Genomic DNA, 23,157 nt, shown 5'->3' with positions numbered 1-23,157 from the left:
CTGTATTTTATTGTTTCAAGACTTAAGTCCAGATGTTACTACAATTAACATAATATGTTTAATATATTGGAGATAAACAAATATTGGAGCAGGAAGTGTTGTTTTGATTTTAGGACTAAATCTCAGTTTTATCAAAATAACTCTTGAATAAAGTTTTAAATTATATCCAATAAAAAATCTATTGTTTTGTAGGTATTAACTTTGTTGCTCAAAAGGGTTTTATTGAAAAAATCTGAAATACCTAATCTTAACGTTATAAACGTTTTTAAAAACTGACATAACTTTAAATATATATATATATGTCAATTTTACTTAAGTAAATATTAATAAATCAACGCAATTAAAAAAGTTATTTGTTGGAGTAAACAATTATGGAAACATTGCAACCATACGCTGAAGGAAAGTGGTTGATATTAGAATCAAAACCAGATGAACCTTCCAGAAGTGAGATACAAAATGAGGGCGATGAAATTGAAGAATCTCTAGAAAAAGATCTCATATTAAGAGGTCCACTTTGGAACTATGGCAAGAAGAAGGATAACGATGAAATTTTGTTTCATATAATCAAGAAAACTATTTATTCACAAGTAGGTTATTTGTTCGTTAGGCCATGAAATATTTGTATTAGGCTATAGGTCTCTGACAAATAATGCTACTAACATCAATAATCTAATCCATATACCAGTTTAAAAAACCAGTTTGTGTGATTTGAAAACCAGAATTCTTCTTAATTTAAATTGTACTTTATTCACAATATTTAGATAGTTATTGAAATAAAAACAAAAATGTAAGTTCCAAAACTAGTGTTCACAGAGAGAAATCTATATCTATACTTACTGTTTACCTGTTAGGATGTGGGGAGGGGATAGATATAGTCCCACCATCATTCTCTATTTTAATTACCAAAATACTCACTAGTACAACCACTTAAAGTATAACTGGGTAAAATGTTATTATATCATTATCTTAATGGCAAACTGTATCAGTCAAATTAAATTATCCCTTTAATAACTGTTTAGTTTTGGGGAAAGGCATTGGTGATGGTATCATGATCAATTCAGACTTTGTGATTGGTTTTTCTGTAGCATCCAGGAGCTCACTGACGTGGGTGAGGAAGGGGGATGACAAATGGGACCTGTCCTCCCACCAATAGCATTTTATTTTTAAATTATCAATAACCTAATAGTCTATTTTTGACAACACTGTATGTTGGAACTTTGAAATCAATCATAATCAAATATATAAATTCAAACTTTATAACTATTGCAATTTACAAAGTACACGGCATTGCATATACCTGTATAATAATTCAATTTTGTTTAAAACCCAAATATTTTAATTTCACCATCATGCAGCAACTAAGAAAGTGAAGTTAGTTCTATTTCTCATGGATTACCTGTACCCAGTACTTTCTTTAACTGACTTGTAATGATTTAGATTCATGTGTTACAGAGTACTCATAAAATGGTACAGGTACATATTCCAGGTACTGTTACTGCTAAACAAGTCTGAACACGTACCAGGAATGGCGGGAAACATATTGTGTAGTATCTGTATTGCAAAAGTACCTGTAACAGGGTACATTCATTATGCGGTAAATGAATCAAATGAGTATGAAATAAATGGACAAATGAGTACCTAGAAGAAATTATTTGTTACAGTAGTCCCAATATGATCAGTTGTCACAGTAGTGAGTGAGTTGTTAAGCTCAAAGTAGTTCAGTACCACAATTATTTAGTTTGTTGTCATTCCTGTCACTACGAGATACCAGTCTGGTGATTAGCGTGTTAAAATGAACAGATGCCAGTTGAGGTAAATTAACAAAATCTGCTCAATTTAATCTGTGTTAAAAATTAAATTTTTTAAATAGTTCTTCACAAAATTGCATGATAGTGACTAAAAGCTCCATAATCTGATCAATGCAGGATTTTGTAAACCACTCGGTCAAGATTAAAAGTTAAAATGGTAATTTAATAATAACTTTATTTTTATACAATTATAAACTTTCATACTGAATTACATTGCTTTTGTAACTGTCTTATATAAACATTTAGTTTTAATAGGATCACAAGTTACGAATTTTAAAAGTTGTAGTTTGATTGAAAAGGGCCAAAATCTGTATTTTTTTCATGTTATCGATATAAAAACTAGAAGTTTTTATTAGTAAACAGTTTTATATGTCAACACGCAGAAATAAACTAGCTAAATTTTAATATAACTCTCGTAATTAAAGCTCTATTAGTTAGATTGTGGTCAACTTTCAAAATATCAAAAGAAATATCTGTATACTAAGAGAGTAGATTCGATACAATGATTCGAGAGTAGAATTCAAAATTTAGCTTTGGTCTTAATTTATGATTTAAACTTAACTATTTTGTTCAATATTTGTTTAATGTTATAATTACATTTGATTCAGTTAAATACACTTTATATATACTGCTTTTGTTGCAGGAGATTGTAATTATCCTTTTATAAGCTTCTTTGTGATTAGTGTAGAGTGGTTTTACTTTAAACTTTATTCATTCTGACCTGATCTTCGCTCTTCAAATGTACGAGTACTATAAAATAACGAGTTTCAGACATAATATTTCAGAAATTTCCCTAGGGAGGGCCCCCGCACTCCCTACTGATCTGGATGGTTTTCCACATCCTTGACTCCCCAGTGTTCTGGACACCCTCCAGAGAAGATTTCTGTTTGCGCCACTGATCATAGCATTTTGAACGGATAGTTGGTATATTAGTATATGAGGCAAGTTTATCAGAAAATTGCTGTGTTAAGCGTTACTAAAGCAAACAAAAAATTAAACAACAAAACTACTTGTCTTACCAGGAAATTTCTGTGACAAGTGCTTTGATATTAATTCTTAGAGAACAGCAGCAACCTTTTAAGTTAAAGCTTATATCTAACCGTGGTTTTCAGTATGAGAAATAACGAAGTGTAATGTATTAACTCCCACTTATTATGTAGTTTTGTCCATAGCAAGAACCTTTTAGGCACAACACATTAATTTTTCCACTTATATAAATTCTTCCATGGCTGTTGCTCTACACTATAAAAATAAAAAATCAAAATCTTTTTTATTGCAGTGACAATATTTACATTGTATGGCAAACATCAATACGGGGTTTCTAAAATTCCAGGCATTCATACACACAATACACATTCATACATACAATTTTACAATCATGCCTCTTTCATTCATCGCCAATGCGACCCACTTAGTACAGCAGAGTCAGTCTTCTAATTGTGCGGTCTCCCAGTTGAATGCCAAAAACTCACAAGCATTATAGAATGCTTGAGACACCAAGAAGCGTTTGAGGCGAGTATTTAACGCCTTAGGCGTTGGGGAATCTTTAAATTTAACTGGGCAGTTTGTTGAGGAAATGCAACCCGCTTGCGAGGGTAGGCGTTCTGTGCCTCCCAGTCTGGTAGTTTGCTCTGCCACGTGTCTCATACATGTGTATGTCTTGGCCTCTGGTTAAGGCACATTTATTCATACAAAACAAAGTTATAAATAATATTATAGTAATAGGATTGGTTATTCTCCTCCCTATGCTCCTAACTTACAAATAAATACTTATACCTACTGCCCTATTTATTCAATTCAGCAATCTTTGATAGATTAGATTGTGTCACAGTATCGGGATTTTGGTTTTAAAGAATGTCATATTTATTATTCAAACATCCAGTGTACCAGACATGAGACATATCGAAGCATGGTTTATTTCATTCATCTGGAATTTGTATAATATTGCTGTTATTTCATTTTCCTAATCAAATCATACTAGATGGTGTTCTCTATGTATTCCTGTAAAAAATAAATAAGGAAAAAGAGAAAGTGAAGTAATTTTTTATGTTCCTGATGCAAACACAGTGTTAATGATGGCCATGATTTGGTTTTGTTTGTTTACAACTGCAGTAAAAAAAATAATAAGATTATTTAATTTATAAACCAAATCAAAATATTTACTTTATAACAAATATTAGCTTTGATTTTATTAGTTGCACAGATAAATGATTCATAAGGATGGGGTGTGCTGAGGGCTGTGGATTACTTCAGTTAGTTCTCAAGTCCGACGCTAGGCGCGCTATGTAACTTTCATTGTTAACATTCAAATATTTACTACCTGAGTCTCTCATTCCACATAGGGCAGTCCGAGTGCTTACTTTTTCCGTTCCTCAATTTGTAGCATTGTATAAGTTATCTCTTGTACAATTAATACAATCAAAGATAATATTCACTGCCAGGAGCATTATGGTTTTACAGTGAATTATTCTAATATTTTGGTAAAATATTTCTAATATTTTGATAGAATATAGAAATCATTAATAGTATAACATATATCAAAATTTAGATTGATGTATATTTGCAGGAAGAGTTGGTCCTCAAAGGTGCACAATGGATTCCTTCAAAACCAATTATTCATTCTTTTGTAGAATATTTATTTATAAACATGAAAAGAAAAAAGAATATTAATTCAACTGCCCTGGTAAGAATTGTTCTTTTTGCTTTTATGAATAGATCGTTTTGCAAATACAGCAATCTGTCCTTTCCAAAGTCAGTGTAAGAAAGAATACAAGAAAATTATACAGGGTGTCCAAAAAGTCCCGGGTCAGTTAAATATTTTTAAAAATATTTAAAATAGAGCTACAAAACCTTACACAAAGTTACTGGACGAAAAAATATATTTTATCACATATTCAGTGATCCGCTACTTCTTCAGGGGGGCGGCCCGCCAGGAGTCAGAAGAAAATCTTAAATGTAAGCATAGGTTGATATGCATATCAAATAAAAGGTCTTTATTAGTAGAGTACAGAGCCGCAAACCCGACCTCAAATGGATAACCGAGTTAAAAATGGCAGCCGTTCAAAGATGGCTAGAGTTTGGGTCCAAAAAGTCCCGGGTCGGTTAAATATTTTTAAAAATATTTAAAATAGAGCTACAAAACCTTACACAAAGTTACTGGACGAAAAAAATATATTTTATCACATATTCAGTGATCCGCTACTTCTTCAGGGGGGCGGCCCGCCAGGAGTCAGAAGAAAATCTTAAATGTAAGCATAGGTTGATATGCATATCAAATAAAAGGTCTTTATTAGTAGAGTACAGAGCCGCAAACCCGACCTCAAATGGATAACCGAGTCAAAAATGGCAGCCGTTCAAAGATGGCTAGAGTTTGGGTCCAAAAAGTCCCGGGTCGGTTAAATATTTTTCAAAATAATTAAAATAGAGCTACAAAACCTTACTCAAAGTTACTGGACATAAAAATCTATTTTATCACATATTCAGTGATCCGGTACTTCCTCAGGGGGGCGGCCCGCTAGGAGTCAGAAGAAAATCTTAAATGTAAGTACAGGTTGATATGCATATCAAATAAAAGGTCTTTATTAGTAGAGTACAGAGCCGCAAACCCGACCTCAAACGGATAACCGAGTCAAAAATGATAGCCGTCCAAAGATGGCTTGAGTTTGCAACTTAGGTTAATGTAAAAAATAAACTGATGAGCTTTTTGATTTTAACTGTACTAACCCAAAACTCCGATCCCTCTCAGAAATAACGAAACTTATTATTCTACAACAACAATTAATTGTAAACAGTTTTGGGTTAGTTAAGTCAAAATCAAAAAGCTCATCAGTTTATTTTTTATATTAACCTAAGTTGCAAACTCAAGCCATCTTTGAACGGCTGTCATTTTTGACTCGGGGTATCCGTTTGAGGTCGGGTTTGCGGCTCTGTACTCTACTAATTTGATATGACCTTTTATTTGATATGCATATCAACCTATGCTTACATTTAAGATTTTCTTCTGACTCCTGGCGGGCCGCCCCCCCTAAAGAAGTAGCGGATCACTGAATATGTGATAAAATATGTTTTTATGTCCAGTAACTTTATGTTAGGTTTTGTAGCTCTATTTTAAATATTTTGAAAAATATTTAACTGACCCGGGACTTTTTGGACACCCTGTATAAATCAATCATATTATGCTTACTAACTTTTTCATCAAATTAACACGTGACAGAAATATGTTCATATAAATTAGACCTGTAGTAATATAAAAGGAATTTCATGTTGTTGTAAATGAAGAAAGAATTGTACAGGTAAAATCCATTTTGGTTTTGCTCTATGACCGAAAAAGCAAAAATCATTCAGTGAAAAAAGTAAATTAGTTTCTCATCAAGAATAACCATTTCTTTTTCAAATTGTGAACGGTCACCATCTTGAAACCATAAGACATCAAAAATATGCATGAAGATGAAAAATTATTGTGCATCTATGTCTTTGTATTAAGTTTAATCAACATCTAATAAAAGTTACAAAAGTTGTCACGTTTACAATTATTTTTGCAATTCTGACAGCCATCAGAAAATCTTATGATCTATAAAGAATTTTGGGTCAAAATTTGTGTATAATGCTAACAGCCACCATCTTTAAGCTTTGTATTGGTTGTAACTGGCTAATGAACTCATCTGTACCATGTATTAGTTACTGTCTCTGTAATGAATTTAGTTTTAATGTATTACAAATCACAGAATTTATCATATTCGCGAGCTAGTATTATATTGCTAAATGTATGTATACATCCAATATTTATAGATTTTTGGATTATGTCGATTTTGAGTTCTGAGGATTGCGATTGGAGAAAATACAAAAAAATTCCTAGATATTCAGTAATAAGGATGATAGCAATAAATAGATTTATATAAAATCTATCTAACGCAAAAATGTAAAATCCGCACAAAAAAGAAAATATTAACGTTTTTCAAATGTTAGCTGAAAGCTGATAGCTTTGATAATTTACAATAATCTGAAGGTTCCAGGTGAATTGGCTGGACAGTTGTATAGAATGAAAGTGGTTTAGTGATATCCTCACATTAATAAACTTCTAACTTATCACACCTTTATATTCATGTTCAGAAATTGTCATAACCTCCCATCAAAAATGGGGAAAACAAAAAAATCACACTTAAAATTCTATACCAGAAACAAAACAAATATTTTACCCCAAAACTTCAATCTTTTGTTGTATAACAATTCAGTCTTGTATGACAGTCCTAAATCTTAAGTAGGCTATACTTCCAGAACACATAAAAAATCTCAATACTTTTAATGCTTTTAAATGTAATGTAGGGAATACTTGGCTGAAAGTACGTTCTAGTTTTAAAGAAACTCTTGAGGATCTCACGGTGGTGGTGGCGGTGAGGGGTGGGGGAGAAGCAGTACATCTCATTAGATAGTACTTAGCATCTGACTAGTTTATTGTCAATCATTATCAAAATATTTCCATTTAGGATTTATTGTTATAAAAATCTATAATCTATAGCAAAACATTGACGTTTTACATGCATAAAAAAATTGTAAAATTCATATCGTGAGGATAAATAATTGATTGATTGGTATCAGTGTTTGTTGTACAGGTAGAGGTGGAAACTGGGAGGACTATGACCTATGGAGAGTTGATACACAATGCTCAGTCTCTGGCATGTGGTCTGCGCTGGATAGGTATCGTACCTGGTCAAGTTGTAGCATTGTTCAGCTACAATAGTTTGGAGGCTCTAATAATGATACTGGCATCTCTGCTTGTTGGTTCATTAACTGCAATCCTAGAAAGCAGCTATAATTCTGGTAATAGTTTTATGTTCATATTTTGAATATGGACTTTGCAGTTTAATTTTTTTATCAAGTAAAAGTTTGGATATAGTTTTGTTAAAAGTTCGTTATTCACAATGGTCAATTTAAAAAAATAAAATTATCTTTGCAACTATTTCTTATGCAATAGTTTTAAATTATACTCAAATAAATTGTTGAACTGTTTTTCATCCAAAGTGGAACTAGCAGTTCAGCTTCGTGAGGTAAATCCTCGTCTCTTGTTCACTGAGACTGGCAAGACACTGCTCAAAGTTGAATATGCTTTGACTCAAATGACAACAGCTCGGCTCCCTCGAGTTGTTGTGAATTCTCTTCATCCACAACCAAGGAATTACCTCACCATAAATCAGCTGATGAGAGAAGTGGAGCCAGATTTCAAGGCAGAATTCCGCTTAGCCAATTCTCTTAACCCTATCTTCATCCTCTTCTCTTGTGGAACCACTGCATCAGCTAAGGGAACTTTGATTTCAGAGCGATACTTTACAAGAAGTAAAATGTTTAGGTGAGTACCAATAGTTCAATATCCAACAACAAAAGTGTTTTATCATGTAGAGCAATATTAATACAAAACTGTGATACAAAATTAATATTTTATATATCGTACTGATACAAAATTAATATGTTATGTTGAAAATATTAAAATATTTTTGATCTGTGTATAATTTTAAACTATATTGATTATTATTGGCAATTATAATAACCAATCTTTGGCTATTATTTAGGTTTTAGTTTTTATGATTATTATGTATACTATTATTAAATATACTCGCATACTATGGTGACGTCTACTGCACCATTGTGTGTTTGAAAACAAATAAACCATTATTTAATACACAACATTCAATCACATTCAATTTGCACATCAACATATAGAATGAGAGTTGCAGGATAGTAACTTGGCATTTCTTCCACATCAATAAATTACTAATTGTTATTAAGTAAGGTTTTGTTTCCTGGAGAAGTTTTTTCTTCAATAGAAAAAAATAAATTATAAAAGAACAAGGTTTCCCAGAGTAAAATAAAAGTTTTAGTTGGAGCAACTAATTTTTTTGTGCATACAAGACGTTTTATATAATTTTAAAATAATTATAATAATTCAGCAAATTCTGAGGAATCCGAGAGGAATTTGAGAAATCCAATATTATTTGTGTATTCTGCCAAGGAGAAAGGATGGAAGCAACACATTCACACATCTTTTGAATAAATGCAGTGATTGGTAAAAAAAGAGCTAAAGGTTAATATCAGATAAAAAATGTACATATTTTTATTACCAGGGGTAGACCTTTGGATTGTAGGAAAAAGACACAAAAAAGATGAAAATATGCTTTGTTTTTGCCAAAAACCATAGATACAGAAATAATCTATATGAAATATACATTTTTGCCAAAAACTCTAAATTTCAAAATAAACTCATTTGTAATCCAATTGTATTGTTAGTTTTCATTAATTTTAGAGTTGCATCTTGATAGGCTATCAATTATCCAATCAAGTTTAAAAATGCATCAATTTTATATTACCAAATTTATTTTATTGATGTTATGAAACTAAATAAGTTTCATTAAGTTTATTCGTGATCTTAATTATAGCTGAATCATTAATTAATTCGTAAATGAACAATTCATCTGCAAGCTCATGCAACAGCATCAAGTGATTAAGTGTATTTTCCGTACAAATGTTTCCACCCTTTCATTGTCATTAAAAAAGGTTTTGACCTTACAGTTCTTCTTTGAGGGGAAAAATACATGCTCTGTGTCAATGCTCTTTGAAAAATGACAATAAATATTATTTATTAATTTATTTATTTTGATGTTTTAATTGTATAATATTTTAATGTTTTTAATTATATAACATTGTAATATTTTTAATTGTATAATATTTTAATGTTTTAGTTGTATAATATTTTAATGTCTTTAACTTTCTAGATAGGTGCTAATATTATAGGTTATAGTTTTATTTACAATTTTACAGTCCATTTTAAATAGTTTGTAATAGGGATTGATCAGGATGTTGTTTAGTACCTAAGTTTATTCCGTTGTATTATTTATGCAATTGTATTATTTATTATGTATGAAGATAGGTGGAAGAGAGAAATTCTTGGCAACTTTTGGTAAAAACGTTTATATTATGTTGGATTAATAATATTGCCTCCAGACTATACCACTTAGGTGTATATTTGACTTTGCTGATGCATTTTTGTAAGATAGCAATAACCATATCTTTATTTAATTTATTTATTTTATTTATTCATGTGAAAGTCACATGACAATGCATTGAAACTAAGTGTTGATGTTCAATGAATTTGGTCAAATTTGTATCAAGTCAATGCAAATGTATAGCCAAGCATTGGATGTTAGAAACCATGAAGCAGAATTTGTACTTCAAGTAGGTATATCTCACCTTTCTAGCCACTGGCCAATTTCACAAAGCACTTAGCAATGGTATGTAGCATTCATTTTACGTTGTTAATGAAAAAGATTAATGGTTTGTATGACTGCCATCTCGGAAAAACCATAGCAAGACCTTTCCCTACAAAAGGATTGGTTTTTACTGTTATAACTAGTAAAACCAATAGTTTAACTATATTTTAAATTGTTTTTTCCTAGAAAATATGTAAGTTTGAATTGTTTTTCTTATCTTGTCCGTAACTTGAGAAAGGTTTTAAAAGTGTGTTTGCAATCTTTTTATAAACCACACTTAAATGTTTGCTTATTTATCAATAAAAACACACAATTTTTGCTGTAACTAATCTTAAGCTAAATAAATAACAGGTTCTTTTCAAATAAATCAACTACCTAATATACAATTTGCTTATTAATTTTTTACAGTGAAACAGACTTTGGTATATCAGAAAAAAGATACACAACATTGATATCGTCCCCTATCTTTTGGAACAGCACAATTACGACTTTGCTCTTAAAACTGAATTATGGCCATAGGATTGTTTTCTTCCGTGGCCCACCTTGTGAAGCTGTGCTCATCAAAGCTCTGCACAAGTTTCAAGTAACGTTTCAAGTTTTATTTCAATGCCTTTATTAATATGTCTCTATATAACATATAGTTTATGTTATAAAACAAAATTGTGAATTATAATATTTTATAATTAGTATGCTGCAAGCAAATTGCCTGCCCACAAAAAGGTTTAAAAATCTTATTTATGAAATTATAAACATAAGTTTTAGTGGGTATTTATTAAACTACTTAGAGTTTGTTTTCAAGAATTTTTACAATTTTGTTCTTGTTCCATGAATAGAGGTATAACACAACTTACAATTTGTATAATATGATTCCGTTGTTATGATTCACAAGTTAAAAACAAAAGAAAACAATAAGCCATCACTTTTTACAAGAAATTGTTTCTCATATCTGTAAAAACAAAAAGGGTTTTCTTATCGGAAATTATTTTCTGCTTTACAATACAATGTTTGATCCCTCACACTTAATGGTATATTCTGTGTATACAGTAATAAAAATTCTTCATCTTTAATATTAGGTAATCAATTTTACTTAAATTTACATAATTAACTTAATAATCCTAATAATTATCCTAATAATCCTTAATATCCTAATAATTCTGTATCTGCTGTAAAGGGGTTATTACTTTCATCATAAAGGTGTTATAGAGTTTACTGCTGGTCTATAATGAGAGACATCGAAGAGAGCAATCAGCATCTCTTCCGTAAAGTGTCTGCTGCAGTAATGTGTTAAGGCTATTGTACAATTACTGTCTAGCTATAATATATGTAGTTGAATCTTAACTGATGGTCTGTACTGAGTGACATTGAATTTCCTATGGGAATTCACAAATAAACAAGCTCATTGTAACATTTGTTCTAACTTAACCAGATGAGCATTTTCAAGATTAAATTTTAATACAGATTTTTCTTAGCAACAGTACATAAATGAACCTGGATACAATTTTGAATGTGTTGATGAGATAAGAACTGATGCAAATATAATGCCTATAATTACATTGCTAATAATAACAAATTTGGCTTTTAGGTTTCCTTTTAATGTTTACTTTTCAAGTAGAAGAGTATTTTAAAATAGATGAAATATTAACTTCTAATGCACAACAAATGTGTTTTCATACCAAACCAATAGTGTTTATTAATATCCTAAGTTCAAGTTAGAATGGTTAAGTTTGTGTGTAGATTTAATTTGGATTATACGCAAGCAATTTAATAAAATGTCATCATAAAGCTACAAGCAATTGTATTAAGCTTGATCAATTCAAATTTTCTATTCTATATAAAAATTGTCTATTGTTGCCTACAAATTGTAAAGAATGAAAATTCCTCAAGCCTAGCTCAAGGTTTTGAACATAATTTCTCAATGTTACCTTTAGGTCCTACTATGGGTCACTAGCCCGGCTGTACTGCTGCAGCTCTTGGACTGGCCAGTCAGATGTAGGTGGGATTTTCTCAAAGTCATATTTACCATTGGGATGTCATTTACACTTCAAAGTATAACCAGAGTTCGAGATGAATTGTTCAGTGGAAAAGTCCATATTTGCCAGGTTTATGGTAATATAGTAAAAAGATTAAAATTATTATTTTATAATTACATTTTAGTTGTAAATAAATAAAGAAATAGCAAAGATAATATTGAATTGTATCTATAGTTGATCAAAAGTAGTTAAAAATAAAAGCCATGCATATATTTATTTTTGTACAAAACATGGATACAACTAGAACAAAATTATTGTTTTATAATTTCTGTTGTGAGACACCAGACATTTAATTACTGGAGAGCATGCAATAACTGATGCACTCGTATCCCATGTCTGCGTTTTGTAGTCTTGTTTGGTAACTAATTAATTCTTAATTTTTTGATTAGGAATTATACTACTTGACCAATATTTTATCTTAGGTTCTGAATTTATTTGGTTTTGGTTAGTTTCAGGAGAACAAGTAGTAGTATTGATTGGCTAATGCTGACTCTTAATTGCTGAGAACCAAATTAAAGCTATATATCAGGGTAGAACAGTAATTTTATCATTCTTTTTAGAATGCAGGTCCTATCTAGATAATGTTGTGTTCTGTGATTCTGTTATGAGGAGTAGGAGAACCGTTCTGGTTAGTGTTCAAGCTCAGTATTACAGTCAGTACAGCCATGACTGAGCAAGAAGTCGCTTCGTCTTGTGCGCAACGAATAATCATAAAGTTATTAATTAATGTAGGCATTAAACCGTAGGAAATTTTAACTCGTTTGCGAGCACAATTTGGAGATAATACACTGTCTGAGAATTGTGTGTTTATGTGGGCGAGAGAATTCAAGGGTGGACAAGAACGTCCTAAATAAAAACTAAAGTCATGATTGGCGCCCAAGGACAAGCCTTACAGATTGTAATATTTGTGCCGTTCGAGAACTTATTGAATGTGATTGCTGGTTATAACTCCTCAAAAATAACTAAAAGTTTTGACTTTATTTTTAAAACTAACTAAATTCAATGAGCATTTCAAAGTGAGACATAAATTAATTTACTTCTTTTAAAAATCAATAAACTATTTCCTGAACTTCCACAACAGTGTATAATTTAAAACACTGTGGATTATACATTTGACAAGTTTAATGGTGGCATATCAGACTAATAAATGAATTGTTGGCTTAGTTCGTCATTGGGCCAATGCTTACACTAATATTATTTGCAAAATAATTACCTAATAGAAATAATTGTAATTTAATACAACTAATATCAGTGGTGGATTTAAGGGAAGAGTCACAGAGGTCATGGACCCCTAGCCAATTATTATCCAAATCAATATTTTTGTTTTGTAAAAGAGTAAATTTTAAACTAAAAAATGTGTTATTTTGAAATGGAACATATTTTTAAAAACTTTTAAAGAGAAGGGATCCTGGAACCCTCCCATTCTGTGGGGGATATTTCAAACTCTCCAGACCCCTCGGTGGTGACTCCTCCCCAAATTTTATGCACCACCAAATTTATATATTAATGCACTAATATGAGATTTATCCTATAAGTATCTGACATTCCTTTGCTGGCTGAATATTATGTGACTGACTATCTCAGATCTGCTATGAGGATGGCGGGGGTACTCTTCTGAGTCCGCCGCTGTGTGAATTTGCTGTGCTTCACCCAATCAGTGAGTCACAGCACTCTACTACATATGCTATGTGCTTGCTTCACATTTCACTATAATTTTATGTCTTGAGCAGTCTTACAGTGAAGTTGTGTCAGAAACTTAGCCATTTTGCTTCTGAGATAGTCTCTTTGATACAGTAAGCTTTGGGTGATGAGTTTATGGGTGATACTCAGAAAAAAGAGTGATTTAGTCAATTCAACGATAGCCAAATTTGAGTGGATTGTGACCCACAACTTGGCCAGAAATCTTGCACATATTGAATGTGTTTGCAGCAATCAACAAAAGCTGCTGACTGACTGTAATGCAGTTGGAAGAAATCTTTGCAACTCAAAATCTGCAGTTTTTGACATTTTACATGAAGACTTGAAATGTGTTTCTGGCTGTTACAGGCCTACCAGATTGCATGTCACTCTCCACTCAAATGCAAACATCTTGTATTGCCTAAAACATTATTCGGTCAGCGTTAAAAGCTTTCTGTATCACAGAGATTTTTTTATTTAAGCAGAATGGCCAAGTTTCTGCAAACCCTTTGCTCATAGTGAAATGTGACACTAGCACATGTGCATAACGTATGTTGAAGAGTGCTATGATTTACGGACTGGGCGGAATGCAGGGAATACTTTACGGCAGTATCAAAGGGTTCCTACACAAGGGAGGTCTGATACCTTTTGGACAAATCTTATATTCCACACAAGATTCATGGATATGACACAGAAATTTAAAAACAGTAAAAAACAACATGTTTGATACATTTAAAATAGAATGCTTATGACACAAATAATTATTATGTTATTTGTAATCATTAAATTATATATTTTTTAATGTTACATCAATATTAGCATTAGTATTTGTCTCATATTTAACATCTCTATAGTTTTAAAGTTATCAAAGCAGTTAAATAAAAAAATTAGAAGATATTTTGTTTTAAATAGGTATGACAGAGACAGGGACTCTCACTAGTAATACTCCTTCCATGAACAAACTTGGTTCTGTTGGTAGACTATCCCACAATACTGAACTGAAGGTAAACTTACAACTGTTCAACTTTCACCTAAAAATACATTATAGAAAAGATAAAATTTACTAATTTGTATGTGTTAAAAAGCTTGATTGAACATAAATTACACATATGTACTTAAACAATTGGTTAGTTATTATTTTTATAACATCTATATACATAGACCACCTCATTTGAAGAGTTTTACACATGTGAAGGCATGGCCAGTAGTTTTTATTCAGTGGAGTACATAGAGAATTATTTTCAAAGGGCTTAACTCCAAAAATATGTTTGTTATTAGTATGCAATGGTTTGAGAGTAACTAAACCATAACTCAATTGTACAACTATAATTTTGCGATACAGTTTATTACTGACAAAGTGTTTGACTTTTAAGTCTTTTCTATAGTGTGACAGATACCAGATGACCAGTAAATACCGATTATTTGGAAAGCCCATCATCCAAGATAAGAATTTAATTTAATTTTCATTTTGAATTGAGCTGACTTTTACATTATCTCTGGATAGTCAATATGTCATCATAGCTCAGATGGTAAAGTAAGACTCATGAGAACAGCTCTCAGTGATTACCAGTCCAAATCTTCTCAGGAGTAATATGTTTTTGCATCCTCATAAATTATTGCTATAATTATTATGACATTTTGACAAATATGATACTTTAATTTAACAAATTTTGGTTGTTTTACATTTTTTAAATATATTTATTTCATTTACAATAAACATTAACTATATTTTTAAATTAATAACAATTTAAAATATTTATCAGAAAAAACTGTCACCTGGAAGGAAAAAGAAAGTAAAGCACTCTTGCAGAATTTTTTTGAAAAATATAACTAAAACTAAACCAGCAATTTTGTGCCAGGGAAAATGTTCAATGTGGCATCACCTGAAATTTACAGAAGTTAATAAAGTCAAATTTAAGAATGATACTGAAAATGATGAACACTCATGGATGTGTAACAAATGCATTTCAACCAGATGAAAATGCAGATATAGACACAAATAATGTGTCAACGAATGAAATCTCTGATGAATATGAACAGAAATTAATAAGGCAGTCACTGAAACCATAGAGAACCTGAACTCTGTAATTAGTATAATAAATAATGATTTAATGATTGCAAACCAAGAAATTAAAAAAAAAAAATACTATCAAATGAGAATTCTACCCTCCAGTACCTGGTACTGAAAAAGGAAGCAGAAATAAAAAAAAAACTGAAAGAGGAACATAACAAAAATATTAATAAAAAAGTTTAATTAATTTGGAAACTCATCTACAGTAGTCCCTATACACTGGTTCCACAGAGGAAGGGAAGCAAACAATGTGTTAAGAGACCAAACAATAATTTTTCTGTTCATTTAAATAACCGTTATCATGTTTTGACTGATTTAGCCTATAATGAAACCATCCATAATGAAACAAATGTAAATTTAAAGAGACATTATCAAAATAATATTAAAGACACCAATTGTTAGTAAACTTCCAATCTAAAGCACTTTTTTTGTACAACAAAAAAGAATTGATAATAGTACAAAACTTGTTAGGATGAAGAAGAAGATAATAATGACTGTGGATAGTCATGGCAAATCATTGAGTTCTATCCTTCAAAATAAATTTAGTACACAGTATGGTGTTATGATCGTGAGTTGCTTCGTTGCACCATTTAATTACTCTCCAAAAAAGTTACTTGAGCTTACTGAAGACCTGAAAGAAGACGATCATGCCATATTTCTTGTGAGTGCAAATGATGTTACCGACAACTCGTCTAGAGGCTTTGATTTTTAATCTTTGGAGAAAATAACAGAAAACACCAATCTAACAATACTCAGCATCCCCATGAGATTAGATATAAACCAATACTAACCAATGTTAACATCAGGAAAACCATGATTACATTAAACAGATCACCCAGAAGTTTAGATTTTGTTTTTATGTTGACCTGTTGTTTCCAAATTCAACACTAAACAATGTATTCCTTAGTAAAAATAGAAATCATTTTATTGCTGACATCATAGTAAAATCTGTTATCAAGACAACTGAACAATCAATAGCACTCGCCACTCTAGAGACCATCTCATTAATAGCATTAAGGATTCCTCTTCCCTTTCGAAACCAAAATTGCAAAGAATAAAAACATCCATTCTCCCCAAGGTGACTAAGAGTTTGATGAGAACTACAGCTTCCAAAATTTAAGATACTGCAGGAAGAACAGCAATTGGACGATAGTTATCCAGTTGGGTTGGATCTTCTTTATAAATTTGTTTTACATTACTGCATTTAAGAGCATCAGAAAAAACACTAGTTTTAAGAGAGGAATTAATTAAATAAGCCATAGGGTTCTCTAGGAAGCTGGCACATTCACTGAGGAGAAATACAGGTATTTCATTCCAGCCAGAAGATTTTGTATGTTTTAGTTGCATTAGTGTCTCAAAAACATTTGGATCAGTCACAGATCCAAAAGTTGTCAGTAGGTTATTAGGCCTAATCTGTTTGTGAAGAAAAAAGAAGATTGTATAAAATTAGAGGATAGCTAAAGTTTACTCGATACATCCAAGAACAATGAGTTAAATGCATCAGCAATTTCATTTTGATTACTGTATAATTTATAAGTTTTTCAGTAATAGGAGTATATCTTTTAAAAGACCCTGTTTCTTGTTTTACAATATTCCAAGCAGTTTTACTTTTATTTTCTGAGTTTTTGATTTTAAACTATTGTAGTTAATTGTTGCAGAACAAACACATTTTTTATAAATGGGTTTATAATTTAATACATAAGTTTTGAACATAGGACCGCTAGTGTTTATACATTGCATGTCCAGTTGCAGTTCCCTTTTCCTAGCCGCTGACACTCACACATCAGCTGTGACCTTCTTTGTCAACTGATAGCTCCTATTTATTTTTGGAGGAAAAATTGAAAGTGTGATCAAAATAATGTTTAAAACTTGCAAAAATATCCGATATATCTTGTTGGGATCATTATTTTGAATATCATAGACAGCGTGCCAGTCTTCATTTGAAAGATGTGATTTAAATGATATAATGTTTTTTTATGGAATAATTCCTTTTCTTGGATATAGAGTTATTTGTTGTGTTGCATGTTAGGATTGCTTTATTATTTATAAGGACTAGAATCAGAGCAGAGTGATCAGGAAAACCTGTATCGAGAGTGAATGCATTACACGGATGCGGATCAAAGCGGTTTAGAATGTTGTCAATAGGTACTAGAATCTTTCGTTAATCTAGTTGGTTTTATCAAAATTTTTAAATTAAAAAAACATGAATTTAGTGTGTTAAACTAACCAGCTTTATAGTTACTATGTTCGAGCATGTTAAAATTAAAGTCACATACAACAAGAAATTTGGCTTTAGGATCCGTTTTTTTTTTTTTACCAAATTCCATTAAAATACAAAACTGATTGAAAAAGAACTTAATGCCATCCTTGTTAATGGAATTTTTATTTAATGGCCTATAAATACATAAAACAATAGTTTTCACTTTAGAAATTAGTTTAACACCATAGCATTCAAATAATAACCCTCTACTGAACTGGGCTATATAAAATCTTGGCTTTACTTTTAAATTTTGATGAACAAGCACACTGACTCCACCCCTTAACACATCTCTAAAAATCCTGTGATTAAAGTAAAATTGTGAATTTTTTGTAAGTAGAAATTATTGTGTTCTGAGTTCCAGTATTCAGAGAGGCAAAACATATCAGGAATTTGAATTAAATTGTCAAGGAAATCATTAAAATTATATAATTTTACGTAATTTATAAGTACATGAATATTGCAATGAAAAATATTTAAATTATTAACAGACTTTGTGGATTTAGTTTGAGTGCTTGCACTGACATTACACGACTACTGACTCTTTCTAAAATAGTTTCACAAGGGTTCCGCTCTAACACTTCATTGTATGGGATATGACCTGGACTATCTGAGCCGAGAGGCGTGAGAAGGACTGCAGATATGAGGTCAGGAGAGCTGCAAAGTTCAGGCTAATCAGTCGAGATGTGGCTATTAAGATGTGTGGGGAAGTCCATTGTAGAGCAATCGTGTCTATGAATCATGCTGTCTTTGGTTACACAGATAGGCAAAAAGTTATCTATCTGAGGATGAAGATTCGCTGTCAGGTGTCATAGAATTATCTATCAAAGGGATGAAGATTTCGCTTTGTTCTCTTAAAGCTGTAGGGAACACTGCGTACTCTAATGCTGAGGTATTGGACACTGAAGTGAGAACCCCATCAGAAGGCAGCAATGTTTCATTGTCAACCATTAACATTCTCTCCTTGTTGAAAGTAGATTGAGCAAGATCTATAAAAGTCCAGAAAGAGCTTGCTGTATATTGGATACATCTGGATTATGTAAATAGTTCACTTCTTTAACTATTTCATTTGCAAGTTTTAGTTTTCCATACTTATACAGGTGTTGGCCATGTCTGGTGAAATGCCATATTTCAAAGTTGCCTGTGTTGATAAAACTGTCCAAATTTATACTATTACATTTTTTGAAAAGTTTGCTATTAATGCAATAAATATTAAAATTGAGTTCGGGACGATCATATCGGAATGGAACAGTAACAGTGTTTGAAGCAACATTATTAAGAAAGTCTATATTAAAATTATTTACACTATTCAAAATCAGATTCCTGATCACAGACATTGCTCCCAGCCATAGATATAACTTGATCTTCCCAACTAAAGTATCGTGTACACTCTTGCATATTTTTAGTAACAAAGTGGAATAGTGCTCTGAAGAAACAGCTGTCACTGCATAATGGTGGTTTAGCTTTCTTTCCAGAATGTGACATATTTTTTCCACAACTATCTGATATCAATAGAAATTGTTTCCTCTAATTATTAGCATTCCCGTTATTATTCTTTCGCAAACAGAATGTTGCTGGCTTACAATAACAATAAAATGTTGATCTGTAATATACAATAGCTGCAGCATTCAACCAAAATAAAAATTTTATTATAGTTATTGCAGTCAATGTTAGAACAAGTTACCTTCTTTAACTAACATATATCTCACCTGTTGGATAAACTTTTACTGGTTGAATCATTTTTAAATGTATTTATAACCTAACAACATCTATATTTAGAGAATTTTCCATTCTAATATATGTATATACTTATTCATCATATCATATTAGGTTAAACGTTAGGAAGGGCTATGCCGGGACGAATAACTTTGTAGGAAGAATATTTTTAAGGTAATGGAAGAAGGTACTGGACTCACTCTGGGGGCTTACCAAGAAGGGGAGCTCTGCTTCAAGTCCCAGTCTTTGATGTTGGGTTACTACAAAAACCCAGAGGCCACTCAGCTGATGTTTGACAGTGAGGGTTTCTTCCACACAGGAGACCTGGGATACTACGACAGTCAAGGGTTTCTTTTTATCACTGGCCGCAAGAAGGAAGTGATCAAGTGGAAATCATATCAAGTAATTAACATATATCTTAAAAATATTTAAAACTAGAAGTTATCTGCGGTTTTGCATGCAATTTGTAGGCTTTGGAGCATTTCTGGTTTGAGTGAATTATATTTCCAAAAATAATTAGTATCACTCACAGTATTTGGCCTGGTGGTGTACACTTCTAAATTTTCTTTCAAACATGTCTAAATAATTACAGCCCCTATTTCATTTTAAAATTTTTAATCAACTTACTTTTAATCTAGAAATTGTCTCCTCTTAGTGAAAGTCCAAAAGTAGTTATTTGTATATTTGAGAGCATTATTGAACTGTTTTTAACCTATTGGCACAATAATTTATAATGACATTTAAGCGATTAGGAATTCATATTTTGTTTGGCTATTTTTACAAACAAATTGCAATATCTTAACTTTTACATGATATATATATAGTTATCACATTACAACAAATTACACTCCTTGAAACATACAATTTTACATTGCACTGACTATAGATGTGAAAACACAGGTGTGTGTGTGTGTGTGTGTTTGTCCTCCTTTTTGATTGTCAAAACAAACATCAGCTGGCTACATTCAAATGAAACGTAATGTTTTACATAGCCTGAAGTATTAAATATGTGATGGATTTACTGCCTGTTCAATGCTGCTATCTACCAGAATACAGGACAACTATGTAGTGAAAGATTCATGATGAGACTGTCTCATCACGGCATGATTGTGTTACTGCTATTTCATAGCATACTAATAGGTTAAGTGCAGCAATCAGTGAAGTCACTGTATGGTTTAAAAATATTGAGACCTTTACAATGTTAAGTAAGATATATATATATATATATATATATATATATATATATATATATATATATATATATATCAACATTATGTATTAGTCAGATATATTCTGTACAGGTTTCATAATTTTTGAAGTAAAATCTATAAAATAAAATAAAAATAAATAAATAAATAAATAAAACAACAGTTAAATTAGTGCATTTGTTTCAGATTGCTCCAATGGATATAGAGATACAATTGTTGACATTACCAGAAGTCAAAGAGGCGGTTGTGTTTGGCATACCAAATGACAGAGATGGTGAGATTGTGACAGCAGCTGTTATTCTTCACCCTGAGTTCCAGATCACAGCGAATGCTGAGTTGATTGAAGCTACAGCCAACTGTAAGTTATCCTGGCAGGTTTATTGTTGTTTAATAACTTCTCAAAAAAGTTATCATAATCTAGTCAGATAGTGTTTAAAAAGGGAGAGGGAAAGTGGAAAGTTCTGGTGTAATTTTTTTTAGCTTGTAATTGTTTGTTTTTTAGCTTGTTTTATGTCTATGAGGTTACTGAACACGCATCTTATGTTTTCCAACTAAAACGATGTTGGCAAATATAAATTTCTTTTAATCCGCCAAAAATGTTTTTTTTCTAGTTTGTGGCTTATTATTTAAAAAATAAACAATTCAACTGGAACAAGCCCCCTTAGTAAAATAAAGAGTGTAAAACTTCCTACAATTTAAGTCTTTACATACTGTTTGTACAACCTGTATATAACACACAAACACACGTTAAATGTAAGGAAAGCTTGGATGACTAATTGTAAAAGTAAAACATTTTATTCAGCAATATTTCTTATTGAGTGTTCCATTTAGACATATATTGTGCAAACACTATGTATTCAATTAATATTTTTGGGCATTTTCTCTGCCGTTGTGAAAAGTTATTATTACTTTTACAAATTGGATATATTTGACAAAGTAGTTCTGTAATATAAGGATAATTCATTTGTATAGACTTATTATGCTACACTAGACTTATATTAGACAAATTAATCACAAGTTTCAACTTTATAAGTTGTAACATAGTTATACATATTAATTGTATTTCAATTTTACTTTACCTGAAAATGTTAAAAATTTTAAAGTACTTAAAAACACAGACTCATAATATAGTTGTTGTTCTAAGCAATGATAACAATTCTTATTTAATTATAATTTTTAAACAACGGACACTTTTATACTATCAGAATCCATAATCTATTATTGTCCCTAGACAAATAAAATGTTTACTTTGGTATGCAACTATATGGTATATAGTGATGGGATAGTCTGAGCGTGCCACTGCAGTCAATTTATAATTAAATAAGTACCAAATGGTTAATTTGTTTACACAATCATTGATTTATGTTCTGTGACGCAGTAAACCTGTCAAATACAAAGAAGATTCGAGGAGGTGTTCACATCTTCCAGTCCTTCCCTTACACTGCTACAGGCAAGCCTATCAAAAACCTAATTGTCAAACACGTTTTGAATCTCTGAATATAATATAATCCTGAAAAATAGTTATCTGAATTTACTAAAAATATAGTTTTTTTTATTGACTGAATATTTTTATTGATAATATCGAGCTTAATCCTCTGAATGCTCTGACCCTCTAATTTTTATCACTGCTCCAGGTTTGGAAAAATTATGCTAGAAATGCAAGAAGCTGTTATAGGCTTCTCATTATTATTATATTAGACATATTTCATAATTTTGTTTACTGATTAATAATACCAAGGGTAAGGTTAGTGTAAATTTTGACGTTCTTACTGTGTAAATCTATTCTATGCATAAGAAAATTGACTATAAAGTAATGTGATATTGTATAGAAATTGTTTGAAGTTTTAAATTAAATTAAACTGAATAGTAATTTTAGTAAAAATAATTGATAAGATTTCGTAGAAATGATTTTTGATTACAACATTGTTTATATATTTTCATAGTATAGCAATATAACACAATAATTCATTTATAAATGTTTCTGCACACTCTGTAAATAGGGGTAAAAGTAATTAACTTATATAGACACCAAGTTGTTTGGTGCAATCAGGGTGTTGAAATTATGTATCAAGCAACCCATGCTTACATTTAACATTTGTCAAAAAAACATTTATACACCCAAATTATTGGGG

At 31.1% G+C, this 23,157-nt stretch overlaps 1 protein-coding gene across 2 annotated transcripts; it reads left to right on the top strand.

Annotated features, from left to right (window-relative positions):
* Positions 1-83: 83 nt before the first annotated feature.
* LOC124359850 (probable 4-coumarate--CoA ligase 2) lies at positions 84-22,589 on the top strand. Of its 2 annotated transcripts, none has more exons than XM_046812938.1 (10): positions 84-587; positions 4,375-4,491; positions 7,418-7,625; positions 7,827-8,151; positions 10,475-10,649; positions 11,995-12,055; positions 14,686-14,777; positions 19,992-20,219; positions 21,212-21,383; positions 22,404-22,589. In XM_046812938.1, the coding sequence occupies exons 1-10, from the start codon at positions 372-374 to the stop codon at positions 22,520-22,522; spliced, it is 1,713 nt and encodes a 570-aa protein (XP_046668894.1). In that variant the 5' UTR covers positions 84-371; the 3' UTR covers positions 22,523-22,589. The 2 variants fall into 2 exon arrangements, with proteins under 2 accessions (XP_046668894.1, XP_046668893.1); XM_046812937.1 differs by having other exon boundaries at positions 11,995-12,172.
* Positions 22,590-23,157: the final 568 nt, after the last annotated feature.

This window comes from Homalodisca vitripennis, chromosome 4 (assembly GCF_021130785.1).
Source record: "Homalodisca vitripennis isolate AUS2020 chromosome 4, UT_GWSS_2.1, whole genome shotgun sequence".
NCBI classification, from domain to species: Eukaryota; Metazoa; Arthropoda; class Insecta; order Hemiptera; family Cicadellidae; genus Homalodisca; species Homalodisca vitripennis.
Note: the sequence above shows the minus strand (reverse complement) of the source record. Positions and strands in the feature narration are given on the sequence as shown.

Excerpts from the sequence above, each read along its gene's own strand:
- LOC124359850 (XM_046812937.1), top strand. The coding sequence starts at position 372 with ATGGAAACATTGCAACCATACGCTGAAGGAAAGTGGTTGATATTAGAA. Across the intron at positions 588-4,374 it reads AGAAAACTATTTATTCACAA|GAAGAGTTGGTCCTCAAAGG; the intron begins GTAGGTTATTTG and ends GTATATTTGCAG. Across the intron at positions 14,778-19,991 it reads CCCACAATACTGAACTGAAG|GTAATGGAAGAAGGTACTGG; the intron begins GTAAACTTACAA and ends AATATTTTTAAG.